Source organism: Chinchilla lanigera, unplaced genomic scaffold (genome assembly GCF_000276665.1).
Source record: "Chinchilla lanigera isolate Chin_1 unplaced genomic scaffold, ChiLan1.0 scaffold00061, whole genome shotgun sequence".
NCBI classification, from domain to species: domain Eukaryota; kingdom Metazoa; phylum Chordata; class Mammalia; order Rodentia; family Chinchillidae; genus Chinchilla; species Chinchilla lanigera.
Genome location: NW_004955462.1, coordinates 5,357,282 through 5,370,265, shown reverse-complemented (window position 1 = coordinate 5,370,265; position 12,984 = coordinate 5,357,282). Strand labels below are relative to the sequence as shown.

At 40.3% G+C, this 12,984-nt stretch overlaps 1 protein-coding gene across 2 annotated transcripts in view; it reads right to left on the bottom strand.

The window, feature by feature from the left end:
• Positions 1-3,224, bottom strand: part of LOC102027952 (spermatogenesis-associated protein 31E1-like) — a 6,918-nt gene extending 3,694 nt beyond the window's left edge. Inside the window, exons 1-4 of one of the 2 annotated variants that reach the window (XM_013521363.1) lie at positions 2,866-3,224; positions 2,112-2,163; positions 1,519-1,630; positions 16-1,276 (exon numbers count right to left, since the gene is read on the bottom strand). In XM_013521363.1, coding sequence (XP_013376817.1) covers positions 16-1,276; positions 1,519-1,630; positions 2,112-2,163; positions 2,866-3,051 — 1,611 coding nt within the window. In that variant the 5' untranslated portion in view covers positions 3,052-3,224. The remainder of the gene's footprint in view (positions 1-15; positions 1,277-1,518; positions 1,631-2,111; positions 2,164-2,865) is intronic. The other variant, XM_013521364.1, reaches the window with a different exon arrangement.
• Between the last annotated feature and the right edge of the window lie 9,760 nt (positions 3,225-12,984).

The following is a 12,984-nucleotide window of genomic DNA, read 5'->3' as shown; positions in this document are numbered from 1 at the left end:
TCGGAGTTGGTTCACATTGAAGTCATAGTGGATTAGGGCCTGAGTACAGTCCTGAGACAGAGATGGTGACTTATTTTGTGTCAAAAATCGGAGTTTGTTTGCATTGAAGTCATAGTGAATTAGGGCCCGAGTCTGGCCCTGAGGCAGAGATGGACACATATTTTGCATCAAAAATTGGAGTTGGCTCACATTGAGGTCATAGTGGATTAGGGCCCGAGTCTGTCCCTGAGGCAGAGATGGGGACTTATTTTGTGTCAAAAATCTGAGCTGGTTCACACTGAAGTCATAGTGAATTAGGGCCCGAGTCTGGCCCTGAGGCAGAGATGGAGACTTATTTTGTGTCAAAAATCTGAGTTGGTTCACACTGAAGTCATACTCTGAGAAGGCTGCAGTCTGAGAAAGCTGTGGAGGTCCTTCAGCTAGAAATTGTAGCAGGAATTGGGTATTAAACCCATGAAATTTGATAAATTGATGTAGTAGAGAAGGCCTGTTAGAGATATAGGTAGTAGTCACCAAGGACTCCCTATACAGACATATCAGGTTCCAGGAGAGCTGGTTGCATCGATGGTCTAAATTATCCCCCGAGACCGTGCAGTAAGAGAGCTGCTGAGATCTTAGAAGCAACTCTGATTGACCTTGTGTGTTCCAGAAGGGCTGTGCCATGATGCCTTGCACGCCTTGCACTTGAACATGACACCCAGAAATTCCAGGGGGCAGCCTAGACTCACTAGTTATTATTTTCAGTTTGTAAATGACCGTTATCAATAGGAAGCTGTTAACATTGGCCTGGTTGAAACAGAGGCCCCTATGCTCTCCTTGCCAGTGGCAGGGATCTGGTGGACTATATGAATAATGTCCTTGCTGGACTTGGCCATGTGCCCAAGTGAAGATAAATAAGGTGTTAGTAGTTGTACATGACCAGGAGAAGAACAAAATAAAAGATTGATAGTGATCAGGGCCAGAGATGGCCCTGATGAGAGATGGTAAGTAACAGTTATCAAGTTGTCCAAGACAGGAACTCCTTGGGCTGGGGCCCAGCAGGAATCTCATCAAGTCTTTGTGAGGTCCTGCTAATAGGGATGAAGCCAGAGGCAGAAGGTTCTGGGTCCCAGGAGCCAGGGAAGCCAGCAGGCACATGGCGTTAGGAGATGGATCTTCCATGAAGTGCCTGTATGGCCGGTGGACTCTGGCAGGCCCTGGTTTGAACTCCTCACCTAAGATGGCTCCATTTGAGTGTTGCTGAAGTCTTCCCTTGTCACAGAACTCCTGTACGTGGCTGCAGGAAACAGGAGGCACAAGCTTTAACCAGCAGCAGACTGGGCAAGGAGGCTAGGCAGGATGGGAAGTGGTGGGCATTTATGGCCCACAGCCCCTCCACCATTTCCCCAACTTCAGAAAGCTCTTGTTACCTCCTCCAAGAGCTTTAATTGTAAGCCACCCTAACCTGGAGTCTTCCCCCTTCCCATGAACCCTGTCCCTCAGGTGATATCACAGGCCCAGAAATGGAAAGTCCCTCACCTTTGTAGAAGAACAACTGGGACCTGAGGTGCCTTGATTCCATTCAGGCTATCCCAGCTAAAAACAGAAACTGGGTCACAGCAGAGAGGAGAGATTCTTGAGCAGGATCGTCCTAAGAGGATACCACACAAGATTAGAACAGGAGACCAATCCAGTGTCCAAGGCCACGTGGCCCCTCACAGTGAAAAGAAGGCACAGGGAGGGGCTTCCACATCCATCAACCCCATGGTCCCTAGAGCCACCTTTGGGAAGAGGAAAGGAGAAGTCATCTCAGAGAAGTCTGCTTTAGTCTGCTTTAGTGAAGAGAAGCAGGTATCCACAGTTGGAGTTGGAGGTCCCCCTCAAAATCCAGGCAATGTTGTTCCATCGCCACTTACACTGCTCTGGCTGTACATCCCCCAATTCCCTGGCCAGTGACAATTTCATCACAAGCACACAGCCTGAGAAGTGTTCCCTGTTCCAATTTCCTTCCCATGAACCTCCCCGTCAACACCCTCCTCCTCGTCTCCTCCCTACATCCTCAGAGATGTAGCTCTGATAGCTCAGGACAGGTGAGCTCAACTCATCTCTAGGGTATAAGGACAGAGCCTTACCTTTCAGAGAACAGCTCTTCTTGCTCTTGACCCATCTCTTCTGCCTATGGTGCTGAGAGAAAAGAAAAAAAGAGGTTTTGGCCCCATTTCCACATTCATTTCCCTAGACTCTACAGACCAGTTCCTGAGTAGTATGGCTTTCTACCTTTCGCAAACAGCTCATTTCTAAAGCGGTTAAAATTATTTTGTTTTTTGCCTTTGAAAATAACAACAGCCTTTCTCTGTGAAATCTGCCAATGGATGTCTTCAGTCACAGGTCTTCTGCTCAAGAAACACAAGCTGAGATCTACTTGTGCCTCTCAGCCAGATAGGATTGTCCTTCCTAAAGCCAGAGGCAACTGCAGTGTTTGGTGGAGGGCCTCAGCGGCTCAGCACACCGCTCAGATCAAATCAGCACTGAAGAGGTGAGGCCCAGAGGCACCTGCCATGGGACAGGAACGGGTGAACTGGTGCTCTGGGCCTGTCCTTCCCCAGAGGTCCTCAGCTCTCCCCAGAATCCACTCCTCAGCCACAAGTCACTATTTGACTTTACCCTGGCACCTCCCCACACACACATATGAGGTCTGAGCGTCTCAGACAGGTGTCCTAGTCCCCAAACTCACCCCTGCCCTGTGATCTGTCCCAAAAGAACAGTGTTCTGTTCTTTCCTGAGATTTCCCCCTCATAAGTTCCTCTATTTGATCTGGAAAGGTGGAAATAAAGAGTAGAAAAAAGACAGAATCATTGGCTATTGGGATGACCAAGTGTGCCTTACCTCTCTGCTGTTCTTTTTCCCAGTTATTGGGGTAGATTGATTAACACGAAAATGTGAAATGAATAGGGCGAAGTGCACCAATCCATACCCAAGCGCAAGACTAGTATCTGTTGCCCAGGTAGTGGAGCTGGGGCTCTTCCATGTATCATGAATATATTTCAAAAGAAAAAGAAATTTCATCATCATCTGAACTCTAGTGCTACCTGAAGGCAACTGAGCTCTGAAGTGGTAGGCATTAGTGGTAGGCCACAACTCCTCCGCTATTCCCCTAACTTCAGAAAGCTCTTGTTACCTTTAGAGAGCTTTAATTCTAAACCACCCTAACCTGAAGTCTTCCCCCTTCTTATAAACCCTGTCCCTCCTTGGAAACCAGGGAGTGGGGCCCAGGGACCAATCGCAGAGCTCTGGTCTCCGCATCACAAAGGGCTCCTGAGTGGGGGAGGGGCAACAGGCGAAGAGGCTCAGCCACTGCCCCTCCCCCACCTCCAGCCTCAACGGCCGGGGCACCTAACGGACACTTCCAGATCCCTCCTTCTAGCTCCACTTGCTCAGCCTAGCAGGCTGTCTTCTCTTGAACTCAGGCGTTTCTGCTTCCCTGGAGATCTCTGCCTGAGCCACATCTTTTTCATAGTTATGTTAAATGTGGAGTTGTCTCTGGAATTTTGGTATTTCACAGAAATTATCACCACTCTGGCCCGAAAGTGCCAGGAACCACTCTTTTTGCAGTTCCAACTTTCCCTCTTGTATTGGGTAAACTCAGATAGAACTGAAACTTCTTTTATTTAGCATTGTGAGTTTGAATGATTTTTATATAATTTTTAAATTAATTTTCCAGTCTTCAGGTAGAGTCTTAACCCCTCCCAGGAAACAACTAAATGAATACATTGTTACAAATTAGCAGTCACCGGGGGCTGGGGATTTAGCTCAGCGGCAAAAGCGCCTCCCTGGCAAGCGCAAGGTCGTGAGTTTGGTTCCCGGTACCGGAGAAAAACCAAAAAACCCAAACCAAACAAACAAACAAACAAAAAAAACAAATTAGCAGTCACCAAGTATAAAAATAGAAAGAGACTTTCAAATTATATTTGTCTAGTTTTTTTGTTTCTGAAATCAATGAAAAATAAACTGTAGAAGAAATTCAGGGAGATTTACACACACGTGTATATGTACATGTAAGTTCTTCAGTAAAGCTAAGAATGAACATTTCTTGCCATTCAAATGCTTTCATTTCAAATAGTTGCCATTAAAATGTAAGGTATCACCGCTGGCAGCAAGTTATCTCAAATGTATTGGTCTGAATATGTTCACTACTCATTATTAAAAGATAGATTTTTCTAGAAATGGTGTTCTTGGCTGAAATTATTTTTGCATGAACCTCTTTGAAGAAAGCCACCTCACCACTGTTTCTGAAAGCAAGTCATTCCATCTCATTGCTGTCCCCTGGCATATGAAGAAAATGTTTTCTCTGCTGCTTGTAAGATTGTTTCTCTGACTTTTTACAGCTTAATTTTGATGTGTCTAGGAATTAATATGCCTCTTTTTATTTTAAGAGAGGAAATTTATATACTAATACTTTACATTAGATGTGTAAGATTTCAACCGTTATTTCTAGTGGTTTTTATTCTCCTCTTCTCTCCTTTTTGGGTCTCTCCTTCCATGTGTTGGTCTGCTTCATGGAGAGGGTACCTGGGTGTTACGGCATCATTTGTTCATTGTGTTACATTTTTTATCTTTACTGCAGAGCAGCTGGCCATATTTATGTGGATCCATTTCCATTCTTTGGATATGTTTGTCTGTCATTTCTCTAATATCCCACTCTCTTGATCACTGTTGCTTTACAACAACTCGAAATGGTGTACTGTTAGTCTTTCTACTATATTATTTTTTGACTATTTTTTTCACTATTTTGGGTCCTTGTCTTAACTTATAAACTTTAAAAACAGATTTCTGGTATTTACAGTGAATTTGTTGGGGATTTGTTAGCATTGAATCTAGATAGCAAGTTGAGAGAATTTAAAATTAATTTAAATGTAAATAAATCTACCACCTTCCCCCTTTTTAATAGTTCTTCTTTATTCATTCAAATTCATTGTGAAAATTAAGAAGTTGTCCAGAGCTGTCACGGAAAGGATTCAGGTGGGAGAGGGGAGGAAAAGGATGAACAGCCAGGACTCTACTGCTAGACCACCAGTGGCTCTTCAGCACCACTTCTGTATCTGGGAGGCCCAGTGCCTCTTCGTGCCCTGATGTCCTCATCTGTTAAATGGGCACTATGACAGAATCCACCTTGCAGGCTACGGTGATAAATAAATGAGTCAGTCTATATAAAGCTTACAGAAAGATGCCTGGCACAATATTATTTAATGCTAGCACTCATTATGGAGTATAACTACTGCAAGACAGAATTCTCAGTTATTAATATTAGTTGGGGTGTAATTGCTATAGTTTGTATTTCTAAATGTCTTTGATAAGATGAATGTTATACGCGATATAGAACACATGAAGCGCTGAAGGGGAAAATGCTGTTAGAACAGGAGAGAGAGCGATGCAGTTTGGCAGAAGGCCAGGTTCCCATTTGTAGCTTATTTCTGTAACATTTCCATAAACTTCCCTGGAGTACAATGACAAACTGTGTAAAGTGATCCTGCTGGCTTTGAATGAGCCCACAGCACAAGGGAATTCTCACAGGAAAATTGAAGAGGCTGGCTAAGAATGTGTGGCTACTTTTCTCTCACAGGATGAATGCACAAACATGTGGGCGGATCATTTTTAGCATATTTTAAAATTGTTCTCACACATTAGGCAAATTTGCTAAACATTTGCGGGGGGTGGCAAGCATGGCTGTGTATTGAGAAAATCTGGCCTTGGAGGAGTCCTTTTCTTCTGTCACAGAGAGAGACAGAGAGAAAGAGAGAGACAGAGACAGAGACAGAGACAGAGAAAGAGACAGAGGGAGCGGGAGCAGGAGAGGTAGAGGGAGAGATGGAGCTTGCTGATAAATAAAAGCATATTTACAGGGTGTGTGCCTTAAAGGTACAAGCTGATGCACTAAGCAGGCATTAATGGAAAGAAAGCATATATTTTGACTCAGGTGTCACCTCTATTCATAATAGTTCCAAATATAATTCCAAATTTGGTGTTGTGATTAAAATTGTAGATATCATTTGAAACAAGGACATAGACAATAAATGGCAAAACAATATAATCAGTGCAAAGACAATGTGAAAGTATTTTGAGGAAACTTCTAACATATGCACTTCAATCTATAACATTGTGCAACTTTAAAAATATTAAAATTTAAAGGTATTTTTAATTTCAGACACATATTAGCTGCCATCCCCTTGAGTTTTACCTTTCCACATTGTCTTAGTTACTTTCTCATTGCTGGGACAAAATACCTGACACCCACAAGTTAAAAGACAAAAGGTTTATTTTAGCTCTCAGTTTGTAGAGGTTTCAGTCCATAATCAGCTGGCTCCAAGGCAGGGTGACACAGCAGAGGGGCATCGCAGAGGAGTCCATGGCAGGCAAGAAGCAGCAAGTAGCAATCACTCTTTTTCCTTTTATCTCATCCATGCTAGAAGATGTGCTACTCATGCTCAGGGTAGGCCTTCCCACTATCCACACCCAGCACTATGCTAAAACAACATAGTTATCACACCTCCTAATTCCAGCCACCTCCAAAAAGCCTCACCTATGAGCACATGAGGCTTTGGGGGGACAGCTAGATACAAGCCATAACACACATAAAAGGTGTAAGAAATGTGGATTTCAGTGAGGCAGAATACAAAGTGTTGCTCAAAAACAGGCACCATTCGTCAAACCGAACTTCAGTGGGCAAAGTGGGATGCTCTATTTCTGCAGCTCTACACAAGACTGTACCTTACTCAACACTCATTTTAAGGTAGTAAAATACCAGTGAGAATTTTCTCCAGACATGAAGATCTGTGAATGAGTTAGGAACCCCTTCAACCATCCCCTCCTATCTCCTCTGGCATTTTGTGTGCCAGACTTCACCTTCAAGTTGAACAACTTTACTTGTGAAACTTCTAGCAAGTGGATGTGTGCATTCAAAGAGCAATGCCAAAAATACAATAATTTTGCCAAGTATGCCAACAGGAGCATCTTTCTTAATAACTCTATATAATTTTTAGGAAGAAAGTATGACTTCATTGTTTTAAAAACTCTTCAAAGTTTGTAGCTTGTTTTGCAAATAAATTTGATTGAAGTGCAACTGAATATATGGGGGTAAATAAGCCTTATCTTTTCATGTAGTCAAGTGTAAGAAGATGTTTATTGGGTGTTATTTTATTAGTTATTAGATAATGATTATGTGAAGTTTAAAACTAAATTTTTTTTGTTAATTTGATGCAGATTGCCTTTCAACAATTATCACTAATTAGTTCACTATGTGGAGAAAACCCCAACTTTAGTTGAAAAACCTGACAATGTTTAGAGTTGGCTCTGTTATCTTATGAAGACTGAATTAATACTGGGTTTCTTTTGCATTATCATTTGTGTATTTTAAATTCTTTTAACCATTTATGTGGTCCTTGATGAAGGAAGAAGCTTATTGGAAGTGCAGCATTTGGGGCTCAACCCTGATTTTCTAAATCAGAATCTGTGTTTCGGCAAGGTCTCAACTGAAGTTGAGGAGGTGGTGCTTTTGGGTGACTAAGTGTCTGGTGACAAGTGTCTAACTCATAAATGCTTTGATTGCCTGGCTGATAACATGAATAAATGATTTCATAGGAAGTAGGTCATTAAGGAAACTTAGAACAAAAACTTCACAGCAAAATGTTTCAATAAAAAAATTCTATTCAGAGCAGAAAATTTAATATTTTAAGCTAAGATAACCCAAGTAGTTACAATGTTAATTCCCAAGGAAAAGGACAAGCATTCAAAGTGGTCCGCTCAGGAATGAAAAAGATTTCCTTCACAGGATCTGAGTCTAAATTGCAGTGGGGGTGGCGGGGAGCTGGAGAATGAATATGCCCATAGTGATTCTAAGAGATATCTCTAAGAATGATGTGGAGAATTTTTATCATTATGTTTGCAAGATTGTTGAACAATCTTTGCACATTATTTTGTACGGATTTTTTGGACACTACTGGAGATAAATTTTTAAAATAGGTAACTTGATGATGATCAAACCTGTACATAAATATTGTATCCTGTAATGACCTGTAATTTGAATTGACCATCTCAAATCTCCAGCAGGATCCATGCTGTGAGAGATTCACCTATGTGCAGAAGCAGGTCACCTCCTCCAGTTGCCCTCTTTTGACCCAGGCTGGCTGTGGGTGGAGCAGAGAGCCCTCGTGGGAGATAGAACCCAGGCTAGCCTGGTTGGCACGCCACTCTGTTGCCCAGCTCAGGTGCAGTGTGTGCCAGAAGAGGATTTGGTCTGCTGAGCAAAGGCCAGTGTGTGAAATAGGGACTGGAAGAGTCCCCCCAACTAAACATCTGGTTGTGAGCACCATCATCCTTGCAGAATCAGCCAGTAATTCTCAAAGAGGCATAATAATTCATCAGGTGGCATCACAGAGCATGATAAAATGCTTGTGGTTAAGAATCTGTGTGGACTCTGTAGTAACAACTGAAGAGACATGCAAAAAAGTCCACCTGAGTGTGCTGATAGTTTAAAACATTCTTTTCATAATAACAAATTAATTCTGTAACTGAGTGGTTATCAGAGGCTCACTTGGGGAGGATGGCTAGAGGTTGGTCAATGGGTACAAAGTTACAGTTAGTTAGAAGAATGAATTCCAGGGTTCTGTGGCACAGTAGGGTGACTGATTATAGCTAACAAAAAGTGCATATTTTAAAATAGCTAGGATAGGGTACTTTTAGTGTTTCAGCACAAATAACAAACATCTGAAGTGATAGAAATGCTAGTTACCCTTATCTCATCATTATACAGTGTTATGCGTGGGTAGAGTCCTCACACTAAACCATGTAAATCTGTACCACTACTGAAATAATTTTTTCAACTTAAAAACATAGATTATTGTGAGAATCAAGTCAAATAATTATGTGAATTAGCTATGACTTTTCTTAGCCTGATTAGTCAAAAATTACTAAGGTATTTACAGAGAAAAGTCAAAATTTCTCTGCTGAACATTAAACAAAATAAAAATAAGATGCACAGGGACTATAGCCTAGACACTACCAGCATTTAGCTACAAAGTAAAATGAAATGTTTAATTTTGCATTTGATTTCCAAAATAAGATGTTTGAACATATATGTCATAATCAACACCATTTTTATTTCATAAATATTTTTAGTTTTCAAAAATATTCACACTTAAAAACTTTTCATTTCCATAACATTCCTGATATAACAGTCATTACTATTCTAATTGTTCTGATGTTCAAAATAAGGCTCAGAATCTTCATAATAACAAGGTGAATTCCTTAACTGTAAGATTACGCACATTCTTTAAAAAGAGTTTGTTTTTCATTTTGATAATTATACGGTATTTACTTGAAAATAAATATACCAAAATTTATTTTAGTTTCAATTCTACTGAGTGTAATTAAAAATTTTACGTGTAAATTATCCAACACTATAAAATGTAGTTGATCAATGAAAAATCCACATTATAATTTCTATCTGTGACTGTGGTAGCAAAAGGTACATTTAGGAAACCACTCATACTGGACAATAAAAGGCTGAGGATCAATGGATTGCTTGTCTTAGTTCATAGTGGTCCGTGTACAACTACGCATGGGATATCTCTTTAGTGGTATACAGTCTTTATCTCTGGGCCTCTCCCATACCAGGTCTCCTCAACCCACAGCCAGTTCCTGGAGGAGCAGGAGTCTTCTGAGGTATGAACACATATGCTCTCCAGAACTCTGGTGTTAAAACTTGATGGTCAGTGTGACAGTATCAAGATGTGGCTCCTGTAGGGGGTGATTTGCCCATGAGGCTCCTCCCTCATATGTGGGATTAAATCATGCCCCTTATATGAGGGGCTTCACACAGTACTTGGCCCTCTTGCCCTTCTGCTTTCCACAGTGTAAAGACACCACTTTCCTTCCTGCTGGAGGATGAAGAAACAAGACACGGTCTTGGAGGCAAGGAGCAGCCATTGCCACACAGAACTCGGCAGAACCAGGACCTCCCATCTTCCAGAAGCCTGAGAAACTCCCTGCCTGACTTTTGGGGGAGACACATATGTTAACTGATAAAGTATAAATACTATGATTTTAAAATACAAAATGAAAGGCTAGGGAATAGTACAGGAGCATCCTGGAATACTTAAGAGGAAAGATAAAACTCAAACTGTGTCTTAAACAATGCAGAGGACTTTCCAGAATAGGTAAATAAAAGGAGGGTGGGTTGAGAGACTGGCATGCACAGATATGAGGTCTCAACATAAAGAGAGTTAGGCGAACTATGAATTACTTCATCTCAAAAGAATTAAGCTTTATTTCAGCTTTGCAGATGACACACAGATAATTAATTCAAAATTCTAGATATGGTTAATTGGAAAGGAAAAAGGTACATTTTAATTTTCAGGTCGACCTGGTGGAGAAAGCAGCACAGACTCGGACAGGAAATGGGAAAGATGGGAATTCCTGGGAGGAGATGGACCTATGGGCAAAATCTCTTAGCTGTGAAGAATTTAGGGAACTTGAACCAGGTAATTTCTTGTTCATTTCCTTTCTCCTACATGACTTCCTAAACACTGTTTGTTGTGTAAAAATAGTACTAATTATAACCATCATAGTCATAACCCCCAAATCCGTAAGATATTGGTGACATTTCAACTAAGCCCTCCATGGTACTGTCTCCTTCATTCCCTTAGCAACCCCAAAGAGTGGCTCTAAATTTGCCTCCATTTTCCAGGAAAGTGAGGTGCAGGGCGAGTGGGAAACCTGTGCAGACTGTGCAGGCATGAGGAGCAGAGCTCGGCTCCCAGCACACACCTTCTGTGAGACCTGTGTGTGACTGGCCTCTCCCACTCATCTGCAATTATGCCACAGCATGGTATCAATTGTTCCGCATCATTAAATAAAACATTAAACTTCTGTGTTAACATTTTATGGTTCCTCGTTTCATGTAGTCATCACTTTCCTGGATTTGTGTTCCCTTAGCAAGGTGGAGCAAATAGAACTAAAATCAGTTGAAAGGCATGTTGGCTGCAAGTGGATGGCTTGGGAGTTTGCAGAGATATCTGTCCTTCCTGAACTGGAAGGAGCCTCGACTCTTGCAAAAGTGTTGCAGTTAGAAGAGGCAGTTAAAAAGTTAGAAAAGTCCTGAAGTTATAAAGTCATATATCCATGACTTCATTCCTTTAGCATTGTCTAACCATGAATGAAAATGGCCAAAGTGGATCTTGACAGAACTCTCTGTTCTGGAGTTAGGGTGGGATACTTTGGAGTATCAGCTTAGCTCCATGGACATTTGATTCTCACACAAAATTCTTCTGCATTTGCCAGCTTGAATATAGAATAATAAGACAAATTTCTTAAACAACACTAGGTTTCTGGAATCTAACTTCACTAAAATAAGAACATTTTCATATATTTTATGTATTTTCTAGAAGGTGGAAGTTAGATATTAACTCTTTTGATGACTTAAATTTATAACATTTTAAAAGTTTCTTTCTTAAAACTAATGCACACATGCATGTTTGTAATACAGAAGAGTGATGCTCATTTTGGAGAATTACTGCATGTATATACCATATCTTGGTCATTTTCAATCTCTTTCCTCCCTCTTCCCTACCTCCCCCGATCTCCTTTCCAATTTCCAAGAACCTACCTTCTCACTGCAAAAAGCTACTTTTCCATTTAAGTTGTTTTTTGTTATTTATGATATTTTCCCACAGAAATCGATTAAAATTTAGTAGAAATTTTGATGTAAAATATTTTCAGGCAAAAGGTATAAACACTGGATCAAAGTTTTTTAGTTTTATGTGTTTTTACTTGTGGGTATCATTTTTATTTTCAAGAAAAATATTCAATAAAAGTAAAACATAATATATCTTCATAGACTGAACTTTATAAATAACTAAAGGATTTTTTTCCAGAAAAGGAAAATTTTCTCCTTTATCTGCAAGATTGGAGCTCTCAGCTTATAAAGACAATAAAGTCCAGACTATAAAAATGAGCTTAGAGAAAATTTTCTATTTTCATTGTGTGCTGTGCCACTTCAGTGTAAGTAGAAGCAGAGTATTTCTTTGGAAAATAGCCTCATGGAGTTTTGAGCTGACCTGATCTGAGAAAAAAAAGGCAGTCCTTTAGGACACCCTATGACATTAAAACTAAACTCAAGTGGTCTGTTTACATGATCCAAAAAATATTATATGATAATTTGAAAACTGAACTTTAGGTTATAGCTCATCACAAACTCTAAAATGATGGTCTTGGAGAATCATTTTATTTTCTCTATTCTTTACAGTTTGTACATAACTTCCAGTTATCTGGACTCACAGTTATGCTATCCTGAGATGAAGGCCTTATTTTTATATAAATGTATGCAAGAAATTTGTTACTAACATCAAAATATCTTGTCTCACGGAAAACATCGGTTTTGTAACAAGAGCATCAGCAGATTTGATTCCTCATTGTTCTTCCCTACTGAAAGATGTGGGCATACTTTAATTTCAAGAATGCACCTAATATCTGTTCAGATGAGTAGAATAGAATCCTTTATTTTCTAACAAAAGAGCACTCAACAACGCAGTTAATCTAGGCTTCCTTCTATGTCCTAAGTCTACAAACTTAGCCAATTTTTAACACCGTAAGTAAATAAAAGACTAAAAGCCTTCTAACCCTGCAACAGTCTTAAGCCAAGGAAAATAACACAAGTAGAAAGGAGCCAAATACAAGTATAATTATATATTCAATGTTCTTTGTGTGTTGCATTTGGAATGAAACTGGTCCCAATTCACGGAGGAAAACTCACAGCTCTGAGTCCCTCTGCTTATAGCCTGCTATTTGAAGCCTTACTGGTAGACAGAATTAAGTTTCCTAACAATTTAAGTTTTAGTTTACATTTACTATGTACCAACCAAGAACTGACAACAGTGATGGGAATTTCTTTGCCAGTTGCATTTTTATTTACATTCTTTAAGAACAGTTCTGTCACATTTAAAAATTTTCAGC